Consider the following 20,409-nt stretch of genomic DNA (forward strand, 5'->3'; position numbering starts at 1 on the left):
ATCTGGTTCCTCTCCTATTTACCGAAAGGTACACACACACATTGTCTTTTCCTTGGGATCCCAGGAGCTCCGATTCTATAACCCTCCGCCCCAGATCTCCAGGATCTGATTTTACCAAAAAGATTACACAGTGCTTCCCCCCCCCCTTCCCCCATCAAGACTGGGTCAAGAAGTAGACAAAAACGGAGAATGACGTTGTGGGAAAACAAGCACCCGCCTAAGGCTCCAGCGAGATTTGAACTCGCGACCCCTGGTTTACAAGACCAGTGCTCTAACCCCTGAGCTATGGAGCCGCCCTACAGCTCCATTTTTACCGTTATATCCCTTGTTTTAAAAACTGCAGCCAAACTGGCTTTTACATCTAAACAAAATTTAATAGATAAATCTAAATGAAAACAAATTCGTTTTGAAGGAAGCATCTTCAAACAAGAGAATGACTAAGAAACATGTTCCTGACTAGGCCTAAACTCGAATGTAGGTCTCTAGAAGACCACCGGTAGAGCCCATAGCACAGGCTCCTCAGCCTCAGTCCTAACAAGTCACTGAGCTCCGCCAACACCTGGGCTTCGAGTGAGCCCTGGGGTAAAGTGGGGTAGGGTGAGGGCTCCTTACAGAAGAGGATGCAAGATATGTCCGCGACCTCATGTCTCCCATCTGCTTGGACTCATAAAACTTTTTTTTTTTTTTTTTTTTTTTTTTAATGGAGATGGTTTTCTCTAAGCACAGTTCATACCCTTCGGACCCTCAGAATTTGGGGACCGCCACAGTGAAGGCGCCAAGGCATCCAGACATCCCTCGCCCCCTCCCCAAGCCTTTCATCGGAATCAGACCCCGCCATAGTCGATCTGGACCTGAGACTCCTCCAGGTTTCCTGAAGCAGACGCTGGCTAAAAGAGGGTAACCCTCTCCTCGGTCCTTTAACGCTCTTCGCTAACAACGTGGACTCCCCCGAGGCAGCTTCTCTCTGGGCCTCCAGGCTCTCCTGAAGTCCAGAACAAATACAAAGTGGAGGCTCATGAAAGGATTGTAAAGGGAACGCTCCTTTTTTCCTTTTCTCTCCTCTGGTCTCAGCCCGCCCAGGAGTCTGGGGCCTGGTTCAGGAGATTCAGTAGCTATTTACCCAGTGTGCCAGAAATGTGCTCAGCACAGGGTAGACAGTGTGACCAGGGCGGACAAGCTAGAGCCCAAGAACATCCTTCCCTTTGCAGAAAGCACTGCAGAGCAAGGACAACGCCCTCCCTTCCCTTTCCACCCACCATCTTCTGGGTGATAGAGAAGCAGGAGGGTCCAGCCTTCTCAAAAAGAGGGTATGGAAAGGACAACTCTTTCCCAAGGTCACCTTATGCCCACCTTTGAAGGGTGCCTTAAATCTAGACCTAAAGCACAACGTTTATTAAATAAAGCTGAAAGGAACAAGCAAAAGCAAGCTCAGTGGACTAAAGCAGTAGTTTTGGGATTTGACTCCAAGGGGGGGGGGGGCATAGTGTCGAGCTCCTCTCTTGGTTCCGGAGGTAACCTTTGCCTCTTAGTGAACTCGGTGGTTCATATTTTTACTGTGTCCTTACACCCCGGTGCGCCTGCGATGGTTCTGGTCCTAACCCTGTAAGCAACCAGACCCCACCTCAGGAGGGTCCGCGGACAGACTCGCGGCTCAGCCTGAGCTCCATAATGAACATTCCTATCTCTGGGACGCTGTGGCTCAGATTCCTTCGAATGCGCTCATTGATATTCTTGGGGTCTGGAAGAAATCAGTGGGTTTACGAGAAGCGTCAAAAACGGTCCAGTAATGTGATGCAACAAACGAGGATAAATGATCATTCCAAGAGAGGAAAGCCCACCTTCAGGGCTGGCTCGTTGGTCTAGTGGTATGATTCTCGCTTTGGGTGCGAGAGGTCCCGGGTTCAAATCCCGGACGAGCCCTGTTCTTTTTGGGTTTTTTCCCTTCTCTTCCCCGTCCTTTTAGAGCCAAATACAGCTAATACAACCCAAGCTTAAGTCCACCTAGGCTGAGGTCCGTTCCAACCTGGACCTGTTTCGAGATCAGCTTGCGAGCAAGTTGGACACTTCTGTGGACCGATGCAAGGACAATGAAGATGCTCTGGTGAGCCAAGGGCTTCGTGAGATAGGGGTGCCCCAGTCTGGCTCTGACGGGCTCTTTTGTCAGGAGTAGCTTGCTCCGGCAGTGTTTAGCGAGGCACATTTCGCGGGAAAAAACTCGTGCAATTCTCACTAGAGCATTTCACACGGAAGAGAGTGGTACCTGGAGGTGTGCTGGGATCACAATACCAGGCCAGAACCCTCTTCCTGGGGCCACACTGGTCCCCTGCAGTGATCCCTGGGCGGTGCGGAATCTAGCACCCGCCTGGGAGCAGCCGCGCGGTTAGGAGCGCGGCTGTGCTCTTGGTTGCGGACACCGTCTGCCGCACAGTCACAAGTGCCCTGGAAATCTTCCCAATAATGCAAAGTTGCGGCCTGGGGACCCTTGGGCTCCAAAGGCTCAGACATCCGTTCTATTCAAAGAGAGCATAACTGAATTTTTTCCAAGACTCAATATAACCTAGTGATAGTAGTCTTGCCATTTCTAGCAAGAATCCACGAGCCCCGTTGGTATTCTTTGATTGTTTACCTGGAAAGCCAGCCGGCTGTAGTGTGAGGTGTCTACCTGAAACCTTAGAGTATGGTTGATTCCGGCTTGTAGAAGTGGCCCAAACCTGTGAACTGTTGGAATGATAGGCCTTCAAACCTACTTATCTTCCCAAACTGCTTGTACACTGGGAATCTTCGAGTTTCTGACTGACTCCATCATCTTTGTCCTTTCCGGAGTTGTTACGTTATGTGGCCAGGCAAGAATAAAGAGTTTTGTGATTGGTTATTGGATGACGGGAAAATAAAGAGTAGAATTTTCCAGGATGCCCTGACTTCCAGTTGGTTGTCCCGTCAGAAATGCGATACACCTAGCCTGGGCTTTGTTGTGTTTGATGTATTTGCTACTGGGGAGATGCACAGTAGGAATCTGGATATAAAGGCATGGGGTTCCAGAGAAAGATTCAAACTAAAGGAAGGAATTTTAGGAATTAAAAACACCGTAATTGTATATATGGTGACAGGTGGTAGCTACGTTGGTGGTGAGCACAATATAATGTATAGAGTTATTGAATCACTGTGTTGTACACCTGAAACTAATGTAATATTGGGTTTCAACTATACTTCAATTAAACACGCATACACATACACACGGTGACGGTTAATGTTGCTTTGGCTAAAAATGTGCAGGGAAGAGCATTCGCAGAGAAAGAATTTAAGAACCAGCCCTGGTGATCATCAGTGTTTAAAAAGTTGGGAATGGAATCCAGTGAGTAGAAGAACTAGAGAAGGAAGCCTCCTGACAGTCACTTGCTCTGACAGCTGATTTGGTTACTCAGGGGCTGTTGACAGCCTTTATCAGCATTTAAAACAGAAAGTATAGGGAAGATGACAGAGCTGAGTGGGTTGAAGAATGAGGGGGAAAGTGTGGCCATGTAGGTAAAGAATTCTTTATAGGAGCTTGGCTGTGAAGGGGAAGACCTAGTCCTTTCACATGTTTGGCTCAAAGGTCTTAGGGGTAGTTCGTGATTATTTAGTGAGTCCTTGTCTTTCCCTGTCCTTAAAGGTTCCGTGGGTTATCAAGAACTTGTAAGGACTTTTAAGACCAGCACACATGAAAGTGGCACTATTACTGCTCCTATTACTGTGTAGAAGGCAGGAATACTGGTTGGGCTGACAATCAAGACAGGAAGAACTCAGCAGCACTGGAACAAAGGCAGAAAGGAGCCAATTAAAGGGGGATGATAGCTCACAGCCTGAGGAGGGAGGTAAAAGAAGGAAAGCCAGTTCTGAAAAAGCAGAAATAGGTGTAAGACAATCTTAGGTGGGAGAGAAGTGCGGGTTTCAGAACCCAAATAATGGTTATATTAACTGAAGTTCCTAACGGTCTAAGTCTGCTTTTCATTGTTTATCTGTTTACTCTTAGAGTCCTGATTGCTTGTGTTTTATAATATAACTGCCTTAAAAAAAAATAATATTGATTTGTGGGAGCTGGTGTGGGCCTTTAGTACTCTCCACTATTATGAACATGACCTGTCCCCCTTGAATCATGCAAAAGGGTCCACAGCAAATCACCAGTGAGCATGACTATTTGATACATATTTAACCCTTATGTAATCTGTGCTTTCAAAAAACAATGTGATGAGATTTTGCTGTGTTCCAAATTATCAGGTACTCTTCTGATTGGCAAGAAAACAAACTGAGGTATGACCCAGTTTCTGTCTTCATTTTTAAAAATAATGGGGATACAGGGAAAATGGGGGCTGATTACCAGAGAAAATGTATCAGGATTCAAAGTAGAATCACTATAAGTGATGAAACATAAGATTCATCATAAGAATTATTGATATAATTTATCCACTTAAAATACACAAATGTGGTTTTTTACATATTTGCATATTTTCAGATTAATGTAATCAATTTTACAGCATTTTTGTCACTCCCAAAAAACCCCATTATACCCAATTAAAAGTCACTCCTCATTTCCTCCCATCCCTCTCCTGCAGCCCAGGACAACTACTAATCTACTTTCTCTATATACAGATTTGTCTATTCTGGATACTTTAGGTGAGTGGAATCATACAATGTATAGTCTTTTATGACTGGCTTCTTTCACTTAGCATTAAGTTTTTAAGATTCATCCATGTTGCATGTAGCATGTATCAATACTTCATTCCTTTTTGTGAAGCAATATTCTGTTGTATGGATATACCACGTTTTATGTATCCATTCATCAGTTGACGGGCACTTGAGTTGTTTCCACTTTTGGCATTCTAATGCTGCTATGAATGCCATGTCCAAGTTTTTGTGTGGACACAAAAATTTTCGTTTCTCCTGGGCATATACCTAGAAGTGGAATTGATGAGTCATATGTAACACTATGCTTAAACTTTTGAGGAGCTGCCATATTGTTTTCTAACGTGGGAATTTACATTCCCAATTTATGAGTGTTCCAATTTTTCACATCTTCATCACTACTTATTATTATGTCTTTTCCATTATAACCATCTTAGCAGGTAGGAAGTGGTCCCTCATTGTGGTTTCATTTGATTTCCCTCATGACTAATAATGCTGAGTTTCATGTATTTATTGACTATTTGTATAAATTCCTTGGAGAAATGTCTCTTCATATCATTTTGAGGTTTATATTTATACTGCCTATGAACATTAAAAATATTAAAATATTAAAAATTTTAAAAACATTAAAAATATTTGTGTCATCTGGGAAAATGGGAATAATGTTATATTAATGTATTAGTTTGCAGTGTCCCAGATGACACAAATATTTTTAACGTTTTTTTATAATCCTTATTTTTTTAATTAAGTTTTTGTTTTAACTCTAGTGTAGTTAACATACAGTGTTATATTAGTTTCAGGTGTACAATATAGTGATTCAACAATTCTGTACATCACTCAGTGCTTATTACAAGTGCACTCCTTAATCCCCATCACCTATTTCACCCATCGCCCCACCCACCTGCCCTCTGGTAACCCCAGATGCCACAAATTTTATGTAGCAAGGAAGAGCTTCCGTTGAGAATTTTCAAGGATGACTTTTTCCTAGAGGCAGAAAAATTTGTTGATTGCTGCAAAGGAAATTTTTTCTAGTCTACTGTTAATAACCCTCTAAGGGCTCTAGCTACATGTGAGAGGTTCAGTTTCTAATGGTCACTGGAGTGGGCTGAGTGTGGGAATGAGTACTAACACTCAAGCTGCTGGATACTTGAGTTCAGCATCTCTCTCAGGGCTGTGGCTATCATCTGCTCATGAGTCTCTAATTCATTCAGCAAATTTTTCTTGGTTACATTCAATGGACCAGGCTCTGTTCTAGGTGTTGGAAATACATTCTTATTTTCAGCGTCCTCTTAATTTGTGATTTCTAGAAATAACTTTACAACTTAGCTAATGTTTAATAGCTTTATTGAAGTGGATACACCTGCAAAATAAAACAAAGTAGCTGGAAATGTGGACAGAAAACCAGGCAAGTGCAGTCCCAGGGAAACCAAAGAACAAAACTATATTCAATACAAGTCCAAGATCAGTTGTGCGAAGTGCTGTTGAGATTAAGATGAAGAGTAAAAAATTCATGGGGCAACTTGGTGGCTCAGTTGGTTAAGTGTCTAACTTTGGCTCAGGTCATGATCTTCATGATCTTCATGATCTCCATGATCTTGTAGTTTGTGAGTTCAAGCCCTGCATGGGGCTCTGTGCTGACAGCTCAGAGCCTGGAGCCTACTTCAGATTCTGTGTCTCACTCTCTCCCTGCCTCTCATTCTCTCCCGCCTCCCCCCCCCACCAACCCGCTCAAAACTAAACATTAGAAAAAAATTTTTTTAAGAGTAAAAAATTCCTATGGAACAGGAACTTGTAAAGTAAGATTGAAAAAATAAAATCACAGATTGCTCCCTAGTACAATTTTTATTGTGATATTTCCATTCTTAATCACATTCAATTACCTAATATTTGTTCTTATGCTTTGTTAGTAAAATGTCATTTTGTCAGACCCACTTTTAAATTTTACAATGGTCTATTATATTTTGACCCACAGTTATATATATATTACTTTTATTTTATTTGTATTTATTAATATAATTTTATTATATATTATAATATTTATACCTATATAGTCTGTGAGTTCCTTGATGGCAGAGATCATGTATTTGTACTTCTCCATACCAACTTATTTCCCAGAATATGGTATTCGATAAACTTTTATTGAATTGAGTCCAAAGTCATTTCCTACAATAAAATAATTTTGAAAATAGATGGTTTAACACACTTTATTGCCAAAATATGGGAGTGGTTCCTTCCAAAAATATCATAAACTGTGATACGAATTCCTCTCTTTGGTCAGTGTCTGGGATTGGCTGAAGGTTTTTAGGCTTCATGAAATTAGGTAGATTTTAAGGTAATAAATAGTTCATCTGCTCTCTGGGGAGCGCTCCTAGATCACTCCTGAAGAATTCTTTTTCTCTCTCAAACCACTGGTCATTCCTTCCATCTCTTTCGTTTTCACTCAGAAATCTTTGGGGATTGAAATATTTAGTGTGTGTTTGTGTGTATTATTAATAGAACTAGATGAAAGCATTACTATTTCCAGAGCCCACTGAAGCTTTATGGCTATCTCTGCATGCTAATGCTCAGCTTGCCAATGTTGAGGTTGATGTACTGTTTCTATATATATGTTGTCTGTGTATACAAACACACTCTAACATGGAATTAATCCCTATTTAATGAATGACAGCCTCTGAACATTTCTTTAACAAGAAAATACTAGAGAGGGTAGATCAGTTTTCATATAATTTCCAATGTTGTTTTATAAACCCCTTTATCATCCTCATTCCTTTGCATTATTATTTGTCTCTCAGTCTTCCCCTCTAAAATCAAAGCTGCATGAGGTGAGGAACCATTTCTTGTTCCTCTGAGCATATATCACTATATATGATATATAGCATATGTCAGATGCCTAAAAGACCTTTGCGGAGCAAATGAATAAATAAATGGAAAAAAAATAAGTGAATGAAGAAATAAGTGAATATTTGTCCAAGATTTCCAGGGGTACCACAAATAGGAATCTTCACTCCCTTTCAAATATCTAGTGAAGTACATAAAACGTACCACAAAATCTGGTTCCTGGCAGGTACAGCAATAGTTGACATTTGTAATTCTTTGATATTAAAGGTCCTTGTCCCAATTCCAATTTTACTAAAAACAAAACAAGACTGAACACAACAGATATAAGGATATAAAAAGTGGACAAAGGAAAGGAACACAATCCAGTGAAAAAATGAGTGACATCTTTAAATCATCTTTATAATAAAATGCAAATTAGAAAACCACATTAAATGCTAATATTCATGAACTTTCTCTTGGATCTGCTTTTGCAAAGACACTGGGATTACTGTGGGGAAGTGCATAAGCCCCTTACTCAGTTTGCTTTACCTCTTTTCCACCTGACAGTAAATGCAATGTTTTCCATAAAGTGTATACAAAAATACACAGGTAATCTATTTATTTTATTTTTATTTATTTTTAAGATTATAAGGAAATTTTTCTTAAAATTCTTGTTTTTCATAAATAACCAAAAGATACTACTGAAAATTTTAATCAGTTTTTAACTTTTGGCAAAGGTCACACAGATCTCTCAAGAATTAGATTAAAACTGTGGATCCTCTTCCCAGACAAATGCATATGAAGTCAAACACATAAAATTTAAATAGTAAGGCAGCTTATAAATTTTCTGAAGTCCATCCTTAGACTCCCTGGTGACCATGAACTCTTAGGTTAAGATCTCACCGGCTGGAGGATCTTATGATGTAATGATGGTATTGATCATGATACATCAATAATATGGGGGTATGTATGAGATAGAATCAAGAAATTTTGCCTGAAGGAGAAGAAGGGTAGACTTGATGACTTTGGAATTCTTTTGGGATTACAGAATTTGGTCATTTGGTGATGTCCACGATAACCACTGGAAAAAGAATGACAACGGAGAAGACTTGGACTTATGACTGGTTATTACATCCCCCTTCACTTTCACTTCACTCCTTCCTACTGAAACTCTTAGGAAGCAAAAGTTCCCCCCAAAAGCCTGCTACCACTTTCCTAAACATATCCTTCAAAGCTTCCTTGACTCGCTCATTACGTAAGGCATAGATGAATGGATTCATCAGTGGTGTCACAAATGTTGTTACCACTGTCACTGCCCAGTTAGTATCCACAGAGCCACTCTGTGATGGTCGCACATAAAGAAAAATGGCACTTCCATAGAAGAGGGTCACCACCATCAAGTGGGAGGTACAGGTAGAGAAGGCCCTCTGTCGGCCTGAAACAGAGGGGATGCGCAGGACAGCCAGAACTATGTGACCATAGGACACAGCAGTAATCATCAGTGAGGATACAATGACAAGAAAGGCCAGTACAAAGTCTGTTTCCTCCAGCTTCTCGGTGTCGGTGCATGCCAGGCGGAGCAGTGGACCACTGTCACAGAAGAAGTGCTGCACCATGGCGTCCTGTTCACAGAAAGGAAGTAAGGCCACAGCCACTGTGGGGCCAAGCACAGGGAAAAGTCCCCCCATCCAGCAGGCCAAGGCCACCCAAAAGCACACAGTGCCATTCATGAGCAAGGGGTAGTGCAGAGGATGACAGATGGCCAGGTAACGATCCACAGACATGGCAGCCAACAGCAGGAACTCCGAGGCCCCAAGAAAGAAGTAGAAATAGAACTGGGTAATACATGCAGCAAAGGAAATAGTGTGTTGCCTTGATAGGAAATTGCTCAGCATCTTGGGAATGATGACAGAAGTGAGCAAGATCTCTAGGCAGGACAAGTTACCCAGAAAGAAGTACATAGGAGTCTGCAGGCGAGTGTCAGCTCTTACCACTCCAACAATCAACAAGTTGCCTGTTAGAGTCAGCAGATAGACGAGAAGGAAGGCAGAAAACAGTTCTGCTTTTGTGCTGTTGAGATTTGGGAAACCTGCCAGGATGAACTCTGTAACACCAATGCTCTGGTTCCCCCCAGGAGCCATTATCTTTCTCACCTGTGCAACAACATGAACATGATCGTGGCGAGGACACTTCATCTCCGGAACAATCCTGAAACTTATTTTATCGTGATATGGCACACATTTCCCCACTTTCTCCAATCACTGTTAAGATCTGAATAACCTGAGGTCCTCATCTAATTACTTTTAAAGCTGGAGAAGATTTTCCAGAAAGGGTGGCAAAAACTTAGATATGAAAATGCCAGGAGTCTCCTTCTCAGATCTTAAATAGTGATGCCCCATTATTATAATACTGATATCATTGAGTATATGAGTTGGACAAAAATATCAAAAACTTATTTCATGAAGAATATGATTCCCATTCTACCAGGATCAGGACTTGAGCCAGACTGCCTGGTTTTGAATTCCATTATCTCCATTTACTAGCCGAGCAGCCTCAGAAAAGTTACTTAACCACTTCTGCGCTCCTCAATTGTAAACTGCTAAAAGAAGCAAGTTAAATGAGAGTGCAAAGGATTCAAAAGTTTCTAGATATTAGTCGACAAACACTGTGGTATAGAAAGCCCTGTAAGTTAGGGCACCAGACTCTAGGCTTGACTTGCCATTTGCCTTGGAAGGCGTTCAATGCATCCACCTCATTTGTCCTTGAACTGTTCAGCTATGAAATGAGTCATAAGAATCTAGGTCATTAGTACATCTATTACATAAAATTACCCTTTTTGTGAAGAATTTCCACAGCAACCCAAGGGTCTAACTGAAATCTTGTCATAAAGTGCTTGCCTATCTAAAGCAAGTTATGGCATATTTAAAAGGGAGAATAGGGCTAAACTACATTGAATCATCCAGTCAGGTTTCCACATCTATTTATTTAGTGTCAACTTTAAGCTAAGTATTCTGGGTAATATTAGGATGAATTTCGTATGCTTTTCCAGTCCATGATACTAATCCAAAGGCCTTTCACAAACTTGGGCTCTATTAGATGACTTGTCAGATACAGAAATAGGAATTCCTGAAAATCACTCATGAAATCAGAAATTAAGTCCTTGCCATCTGACTCAAGTCCTTCTAGTTTTGAAGACCACCAACAGTTGTAAGGACCAAATCAATGATATTCTGAAAGTGTTTTTAAAACTCCTCAGTTATTAGGAGAATACTGATCCCCTTTAGCCATGCAAAGCATGAGACTTGACCTTAAGGCCTTGATTCTCAGCCCTACTATTCTCTGGCACACCGCAGCAGTCCTTGCTCCTAGCAAACAGGAACCTCTTTACTTACAGTGTCTCAATTGTGGGTCCTACCTGAGCAGAAAAATATTTGTGCCTTTTCTCTAGGATAAAGCAATTCTATGGTCTTTCTCCTTAAGGATTCCATTCAGAGCCTCATGTCCCTCCAGCTTCTATAGAAATTGCCTTACTATCAGTAAAATCATTCAACTCTTGCTCTGTATTGATTATGTATCAGATGCTATATGTGGTGATTCAGAAATAAAGGAGATGTTGTCACTACTCTCATGTAGCTCACTGCCTAATGAGAATGATGGAAAAGTTAATATGTGTCACAGGTGGAATGTCACAGGTAAGAATAGGGTCTAAGGGGGTACATGGGAAAAAATCCAAACTGAGACTTTAGAGAGATAGGAAGTATTTTGGATAAAGGTGATGCCTAAAATAAATACTAAAAAGTGAATATGGATTTGATAGGAGAGAAAAGAGGTTTTTTAATGGAAAAGGGCAGCATGTGAACATAGTACATCTGGGCCAAAGCACAGGACATAATGCATGGAGTGCAATGAGATAGAACCAGTCACCTCAAAGGGGACTCTTTCTGGCTCTCTGTGAAAATATTTCCACTGAACTGAACCTAACTATACCTTAAGTAAGAGGAAGATGAGTCGCAACCTTAAATGTGGAAGGAATCCCTCCTACCTACCCCTGAATGTCCTTGATGTTTCCATGAGGGTGGGGATCACCTTGTAAGGATTCTCTTTCCCTTTTTATGACCCAATGGTCAGCTCCACCCTGGTCCTTTTCATACCCTGTAGTGTGAGGCTAACCATAGCCTGGAGTTCCTAAGGATGGGCAAAGCATTTGGGAAAACAGGCAGCAGTTAGATAATCTGCTTCTTCTCTTGTGTTTTCCTCTTGGGCATAATTCCTCTGATGCTATTCTGCCTTGTAAACAAATGGGCTTTCTGATCCTGGGGTGGCTGCATCACACTTGTCCCTTTGTATGGCCATGTACAGGTCAGCCATCAGGGCCCACCTTTCCCTCCTTGTAAAAAGAGTGCCTTCTACAATGTGATCACTGTCTTAGGCTTAAACAGGCACACTTCAAGTGAAGGACCACGATCTCTCAATGCTCCAAGGTATGGTACTCTAGAATAACATGGGGTTGGAAGGCAAAGGGTGGATATGGAGGGGTCAAATCGTTCATCTAGCTATGAAAAGACTTACTGCACTTACCTATAGTTCTTTTCATTTCCAATAGTTGAAAAATGTTCCATCTAAAGGCAGGTCTTCACTTTTTTGCTGATGCATTTATGCACAATTTTCCTATTCTACAATGCATCCTCCCTAAATCCTGGCATTAGCTTAAGTGCAGAGAAGGAAAAGCCTGAAGACTTGTTTCTAACTAACCCTTGTATTGTAGGACAGAATCCTTTGTGCATAACTTCAGTTTCCAATGGAGATGTCCTAAAATGAGGATTGATTAATCCAGACATTGGGAGCCTGGTTAGCAGCAGTACCTGCTAGAGAAGTGAGACCCAAGTGTTGAGGTAAAACCATTAGAGAGAACGAGAAAATAATTCTGAAAAGACCCAAGGGAGATACGCAATTCAATGGAAATTTTCCAGACTCCATTACTGATAAATCTGAAAAAGAGGCTGATCCTTCATCCAACAAGAGGTGACTGGGAATGTTTCTGCCTCCATCTGCCAACCCCCTCAAGCCCAGCAGCCCCAAAAGGCTTGGGGCAATACAGTGGGAATGAGAGAAAAAATTGAGTCAGACCAAGTGTGGAAGACCATAGTCATCATCCAACTTTCTTCTGCATGGCACTTAGGGGAAATGTTTACTCCCCAGGTAACACAGACATTGTGTCTTCTCCCTGAGGACTTAAAGTGATATTGGGAATCCCTACCCTTGATTCTGGGTTGGCCAGTGATAGGAGCCTTCAGGGTATAATAAGATAGGGAAAGATTCCTCATGTCATTTCTATCTTCTTCTGCTTCTCCCAGTCTTTTACTTTGTCCTCTGGTAATATATACCATACCACACACCCAAACAATGTTTAGAATTCTGGACTGTTGTTCACATTTTTTTTTCATTTGTGTCTACTCTATGCCCCTGGCTGAAAACTTGACTAACTCCTATTCATACTCCATGTACTCTGGTGCATATCAGTTCTTCTGAGAATCTTCTCCTACCCACCACTCCCTATCCCACCACTCTGCCTGCTCTCCAACCTGAATTGGGGCACGTTCTGCTGACCTCACTCTTCATACTTAACTCTTTGTATTTCTGCTTTCTCATCTGCATCCCCTGTTAGACTCCAAATTCCTAGGTAGGAATTATATATTTTTTTAATTTTTTAAAAACATTTATTCATTTTTTGAGAGACAGGGAGAAACAGACAGAGTATGAGCAGGGGAGGGGCAGAGAGAGAGGGAGACACAGAATCCAAAGCAGGCTCCAGGCTCTCAGCTATCAGCACAGAGCCTGACGTGGGGCTCGACTTCAGGAACTGCGAGATCATGACCTGAGCCGAAGTCGGACATTCAACTAACAGAGCCACACAGGTGCCCCAGGAATTATATTTTGACCTCTGTATTTCTAGCACCAAGCACAGTGCCTGGCACACATTAGGTGCTCAATAATGGTATGTGAACTAAACTGCTCTGAACCCCAAACTTCAGAGCAGCAGCTCTTGCAACTCTATGTCAAAAAATAAGTTATAGCAAAATGATATATCTGGGATTTGCTTCCAAATAAAGTGACTGGGGGGGGGGGGGGATAGGTAAAATTAGCTTCGCCCTGAATTGGTAATTCATGGAGCTGTGCATTGGCTACACCGTGATTCATTATATTATTCTATTTTTAGTATGCTTGAAATTTTTTATAATAAAAAAGCCTCAGAGATATGACAATCACATCTCTAAAGAAAATTCTAAGTTTTTGGAAATTAGTTAAAAATTAATGTCAGAAATACTTTCTTAAAGATAGCAACTCTAATTCCACAAAATTAGCCAAGTAGCCACTGGGGAATATCAAATACCATGTGGGCTACTCAGAGCCAGAAAATGTAAAACTATAATGAACTACTAACTCCAAGAGGAATTCAAGTCTCTCAGCAACACCCTGTTTTCTGATCCAAAAATAATGGAGGCAATGCCAAAACACACACATAGACAATCATAGTTCAGAATCGGGAGACTGGATCAAAATACTACACTGAATACAGAAACCTATCTTTCTCACTATGACAAGTTCCTTAAAATGAAATAAAAATTATGTTTTCTCTTCTTCTTTTTCTTGCCTTTTCATTTTTTAAAAGGGTAACTACATAACTGCACTACATTAAAAAAAAAAAACAAGGCAGAGTGCCACTACTAAATGTTTATGTAAAAAGAACTTCTAGGAGAAAAAAACATGGCAGACAATTGAATTAAGAACAGAAAAATACAATGTAAATCTAAAATACAAACAGGAGATAACCACTCCATAGTCCTTAATTGATACATTTTAACTGACCCTCAAATATCACCTGGCTTTGAATATAGCCACAGTGGAAAGAGAAGGATAAAACAGGACAAGTGGCTTTAGAGGAAACACGTACTTAAAAGTAGAAAAAAAAACTTTAATTTTTCAAATTTGAAAAAGACATAAATCTACATCTACTCCTTCCTGAAGCCCCACTAAAACCATAGCATGGAAAAGGAAACAGTAGTGACACCATTTCAGAAGAAGAAAAGCAGATAATTTAGCAGTGGCTGACATGAAAAGATTTGTCAAAAAAGATGAATTCTCTTCAAGCAGTGAGAAGAAACAAAAATCGGTTCAATTTATTCCAGACTCCCTCTCTTTTTGGAAGTGGAGTGAGTAGAAGGCTAAATTAAGAATTGGATGAAAAATGTTTAAGAAGCAGTTTGGGTCTACATACCTTCTCTATTACCCATGCTAATTGTCATCCCCCTCATTCCCAGCAAGAGACTGGATGGTTTGTCTCTGGACAGGTAAAGCAGAAGGTCTTATACCTTTGAAACTAGGGGATTAAATAAATTATTTGTACTGGTTACTGTGATGTCTGTTTTAGATGCCACATATTTAGCAGTTAGATAAGAAACTGAAGAATTTTCTTTTTTTAAATCAATTTCTTTGTTGGCTTTTCTTTTTGTATCTCAGTCTCTTTTTCAAAGCTCATTTTCATTTTTTCCCCCTTAAATCAGAAACAAGACAAGGATGATCATTTTCTTCATTTCTATTCAATATCGAACTAGAAATTCCAGCCAGGGCATTTAGGCAAATAGAATAGAATGGAATGCTATGCAATGAAATGACACAAGATGAGATGAAACAAAACAAAACAATATAATATATACAGTGCATCCAAATTGGAAAGGAAGAAATTAAAACTATCTCTACTGGGAGATTTTATGATTTTTATATAGAAAATCCTAAGGAATCCACACACATATTCACACAAAAATTAGAGCAAATAAATGAATTCAGCAATGCTGTAGGTATCAAAGTCAACATACAAAAATCATTTGTATTTCTATACACTAACAAGAAATAATCCAATTAAATTGAGAAAACAATTCTACTATTTACAATAGCATAATAATGAATAAAATACTTAGAAAAAAATTTAACCAAGGAGATGTAGGACTTGTACACTAAAAATTAAACATATTGTTGAGAGAAATTTAAGTATCCCTAATTAAATGGAAAGACATCCCATGTTCATGGTTTAAAAGACTTAATACAGTTGACCCTTGAACAACACTGGGGTTAGGGATACTGGCCCTCCTGCACAGTTGAAAATCCAAGTATAATTTTTGACTCTCTAAAAACTTAACTGCTAATAGCATACTGTTAACCTGAAGCCTGACGAATAACATACACAGTCAATTAACACACATTTTATATGTTATATGTATTTTTATATGCTATATTTACAATAGAGTAAGCAAAAGAAAATGTTATTAATAAAGTTATAAGGGGCACCTGACTGGCTCAGTTGGTAGAGCATGTGACTCTTGATGTCAGGGTTGTGAGTTCAAGCCTCATGTTCAGAGTAGAGATTACTTAAAAATTTTTTAAAAATTAAAAAAAAAAGTCACAGGGAAAAGAAAAAACACTTACAGTACTGTACTTTGTTTTTTTTTTTTTAATCTGAATATAAATGGACCTATGCAGTTGAAGGATCAACTGCATTGTTAAGATGGCATTACTAACCGAAGTAATCTGTAGCTTCAACGCAATCCTTATCAAAACCTCAACTGCATTTTTTTTTCAGAAATGGACATGCTGATTCTAAAATTCTTATGGGGTTTCAAGAGACCCCAACTAGCCAAGCCAGTATTGAAAAATAAAAATAAAGTTGGAGGATTCACATTTCCTGATTTTAAAATCATCTACAAAGCTACAGCACTCAAAACAGTATGGTACTGGCATAAGGACAGGTGTGTGTATATATATATCAATGGAATAGAATTGAGAGTCTAAAATTAATCCATACATCTATAGTCAAGAGTGCCAGGGTGCCTGGGAGGCTTAGTCAGTTGAATATCTGACTCTTGATTTGGGCTCAGGTCATGATTCTCTCTCCCTCTCCTTCTGCCACTCCTCAGTTTGTGCATCTGCATTCGTTCTCTCTCAAAATAAATAAATAAACATTAAAAAAAAAAGAGTGCCAAGACTACTTAATGAGAGAAGAAAAGTCTTTTAACAAATGGTGCTAGAACAATTAGTTATTTAATTGTTGCAAAAGAATGAAGAATGAAGTTGGACTTTTAGCTCACACCATGTACAAAAATTAACTCAAAATGGACCAAAGACCCAAACAAGAGAGCTAAAACTATAAAACTGCTAAAAGAAAACATAAGGGTAAATCTTCATGACCTTGGTTTGGCAACAGACTCTCAGACGTAACACCAAAAGCACAAGTATCAAAAATTTTAAAAAATAGATCTATTGTACTTCAGCAAAAATAAACACTTTTTAAAAATAATCTCTACACCCAAAATGGGGCTCAAATTCACAACCCTAAGATCAAGAGTCACATGTGGGGTGCCTGGGTGGCTCAGTCAGTTAAGCATCTGACTTTGGCTCAGGTCATGATCTCATGGTTTGTGAGTTTGAGCCCTTATCGGGCTCTGTGCTGACAGCTCTGAGCCTGGAGCCTGCTTTGGATTCTGTGTGTGTGTCTGTCTCCCTGCCCCTCCCCTGCTCACTCTCTGTCTCTCAAAAATAAATAAATGCTAAAAAAAAAAAAAAAAAAAAGAGTCACATGCTTTACTGACTGAGCCAGCCAGGTGCCCCAACAATAAAGACTTTTGAATATCAAACAACATCATCAAGAAACTAATGCCCTTGAAATATAGTAAATTTTCAGGGATTATTTTGGCAATTTTTCTGTCTCCATTTTTCCTCTCTTCTTTTATCAACTGGAAATACAACCTCCTTTACTGATCCTCAAATGTTCTTACCTTTTCTATCTTATTCTCTATTAGTATTTGCTTTACTTGCCTTTATGTTATGGCACATTTTAAAATCTATCATATTTTTTAATTCATATAATTCTTTTTTGTTTGGTTTGGTTTTGCAAAACTCTTTTCTGTCTTATGATTGTAACATATTCTCTCTGAGAACATTAATGACATTAAAAACAATTTTTTTTAACGTTTATTTATTATTGAGAGACAGAGAGAGACAGAGCATGATCATGGGAGGTGCAGAGAGAGGAGGAGACACAGAATTCAAAGGAGGCTCCAGGCTCCAAGCCATCAGCACAAAGCCCGACGCGGAGCTCGAGTCCACAAACCGAGTGAGATCATAACCTGTGTCGAAGTCAGACGTCCAACCTACCGACCGAGCCACCCAGGCTCCCCTGTGACTTTTCTTTTTTTTTTTTTTTTTTTAACGTTTATTCACTTTGGAGAGACGGAGTAGGGGAGGGCAGAGAGAGGGAGACACCAAATCCAAAGCAGGCTCTAAGCTCTGAGCTGTCAGCACAGAGCCTGACGCTGGGCTGGAACTCAAATTGTCAGATCATAACCTGAGCTGAGGTCAGATGCTTAACCGTCTGAGCCACCCAGGCACTCTGTTAATGACACTTTCAAATTATCAGGGCATCTGGCAAGCTTAGTTGAGCATGTGACTCTTGATGTACGTTGGGTGTAGAGCTTACTTAAAAACAAAATCTTTAAGAAAAATTTTTTTAAGTAAAATTATCTTCTCCCTATATGGTCACTGCTTCCTCCAAGTTATCTTCTCTCGCTTACTTGTTTCAGACAAATAAAATCACATTAGATGATTTTTTCCCAATAATTGGCTGATCCTTGGTTAAATGTTTATAGTAAAAGAGGGAAACTAAGTAGTTATTTGGAAGCTCTGAGTGCATGGATGGTACTTGATAATTCTCAGCCTCACTCTATGGTGATACCACTGGCTTGTATCTTAGGAAGCACCTATGCCAGTATCTTCATACTTTTCCTTTTGGACTTGTCAGATAATGCAAAGAAAATTCTTCAGTTTCCTATCTAACTGCTAAATATGTGGCATCTAAAACAGACATCACAGTAACCAGTATATACAATTTATTTAATCCCCTAGTTTCAAAGGTAAAAGACTTTCTGCTTTACCTGTTCCAGAGACAAACCATCCAGTCTCTTGCTGGGAGTGAGAGGGATGACAATTAGCCTGGGTAATAAAGAAGGCCTCAGCTTCTTAAGACCACATGTGACCTATGTTCTCCACCAATCACACCTGACAGGACAAGAAGTCCCTAACCCTTACCAGAAGCCTTCATGTTCCGAAGCAATAATGTTTGTGAATATTCCACCAAGGGAGAGTCATCTCTTTCATGAATGTGTGGACTCTTTCCCTTTGATCCCCAGAGGACAACATGGTCTCTGAAGTTGAAGTTCAGCCTCCTTAACCTCCCACACAGGAACTATAATATGTTCGCTAAACTGTTACGCAGGAATCCAGGTGGATGTGCCTAGTAGGGATTCTAGGGGAAGGTTTGATTGACTCAAAGCAGTCTATCCCCATTGAGACTTACAAGGTTGCCACCATGGAGGTCTTACGTTCCTAGAGGGAGCGTGATCACTGTGGCCTGCTGATTCCCAGTTTCCTGTAGGAGTCTTGCCTGACAGGCCAGGGTTTCTTTCAGACCAAGCTGTCTCTCTGTGCTCTAAATTTGGAGTTGGAATTGTTTGCACATGGTGGGCAAGTATTCGAGTTGGGTTTCCTCCATCCTAACTTGCTCTGAATCTCAATTTTAGCACCTCTCCCAAATGGTGCTGGTAAAGAGGCTGTGTTCTCAGGAGTTAGGGCTGAATTGTGCATTAACTGCCAGAGACTTTAAGCTTCTTAACACCTTCTTGCTGGGTTTGACAGGAGTAAGCTCCTTCCTTACTGAAAAGGATTTTGCAATTTAGGATTTTGGCTAGGAAAAAAAAAGAATCATTCTAGTGCTCTCCTTGCTGTACTGATGTAAGCTGATTTTGGTGGACCACAGTCTGGGTCATAAAATACATGTTTACAATTTTAAAAGAATAGAAACTATATAATTCTCTCAGACCACAATGGAATTAAACCAGAAAGCAATAATACAAAGATAGCTGGAAAATCCCCAAATATTTGTAGACTGGACAACACACTTCCAAGTGACTTATGGGTCAAAAAAGAAACATGAAAGGACGTTTTAAAATATTTTGAACTAGGGGAGCCTGGGTAGCTCAGTCGGTTGAGTGTCCAACTCTTGATTTTAGCTTAGGTCATGAGCCCAGGGTTGTGGGATCAGGCCCAGCATTGGGCTCTGCACTGAGCATGGGAACCTGCTTAAGATTCTCTCTCCCTCCGCCCCTCTCCCCTGCTCACACTCTCTCTCTCTAAAAAAAACCAAATAGGGGCGCCTGGGTGGCTCAGTCGGTTGAGCGTCCGACTTTGGCTCAGGTCATGATCTCGCGGTCTGTGAGTTCCAGCCCTGCGTCAGGTTCTGTGCTGACCACTTGGAGCCTGTTTCAGATTCTGTGTCTCCCTCTCTCTCTGACCCTCCCCCGTTCATGCTCTGTCTCTGTCTCAAAAATAAATAAACATTAAAAAAATTTTTTTAAATAAAAATAAAATATTTTTAACTAAATTAAAATGAAAACACTGCTTGTCAAAAAGTGTTGAATGCAGAAAACACAATGATTAGGGGAAAATTTATTACATTGAATACACATATTAGGAAAGAAGAAAGATCTAAAATCAGTAATCTAGGCTTCCATCTTAGGAAACTAGAAGAAGAGGAAATTAGATCCAAATAAGCAGAAGAAAAGAAATAATAATAATTAGAACAAATATCAATGAAATTGAAAACAGGAAATTAGTAGAGAAAACCAGTGAAAACAAAGGCTGGTTCTTTGAAAAGATCAGTAACATTTATAAACTTCTAAATAAGCTAACCTATTTAGTGAAATATAAATTGAAAAGATGCAAATTACTAGAAAGAAAGAAAGAAAGAAAGAAAGAAAGAAAGAAAGGAAGAAAGAAAGAAAAAAGACACAAATTATTAATGTCAGAAATGAAATAGAGGTATTCACT

The 20,409-nt window shown here is 39.9% G+C and overlaps 2 protein-coding genes and 2 non-coding genes across 13 annotated transcripts in view; 1 reads left to right on the forward strand and 3 right to left on the reverse strand.

The window, feature by feature from the left end:
- The window catches only part of RNASE9 (ribonuclease A family member 9 (inactive)), a 172,731-nt gene that overhangs the window by 114,772 nt on the left and 37,550 nt on the right, over positions 1 to 20,409 (reverse strand). The gene's annotated exons all lie outside the window — the stretch shown is intronic.
- On the reverse strand, positions 221 to 293 carry TRNAT-UGU. The gene has a single exon. It is a non-coding gene; the product is annotated as a tRNA-Thr (tRNA).
- Positions 1,849 to 1,920, forward strand: TRNAP-UGG. Its single transcript has one exon. It is a non-coding gene; the product is annotated as a tRNA-Pro (tRNA).
- LOC122222269 (olfactory receptor 6S1) lies at positions 8,628 to 9,671 on the reverse strand. The gene has a single exon (XM_042942579.1). The coding sequence runs from the start codon at positions 9,669 to 9,671 to the stop codon at positions 8,628 to 8,630; it is 1,044 nt and encodes a 347-aa protein (XP_042798513.1).

This window comes from Panthera leo, chromosome B3, assembly GCF_018350215.1.
Source record: "Panthera leo isolate Ple1 chromosome B3, P.leo_Ple1_pat1.1, whole genome shotgun sequence".
NCBI lineage: Eukaryota > Metazoa > Chordata > Mammalia > Carnivora > Felidae > Panthera > Panthera leo.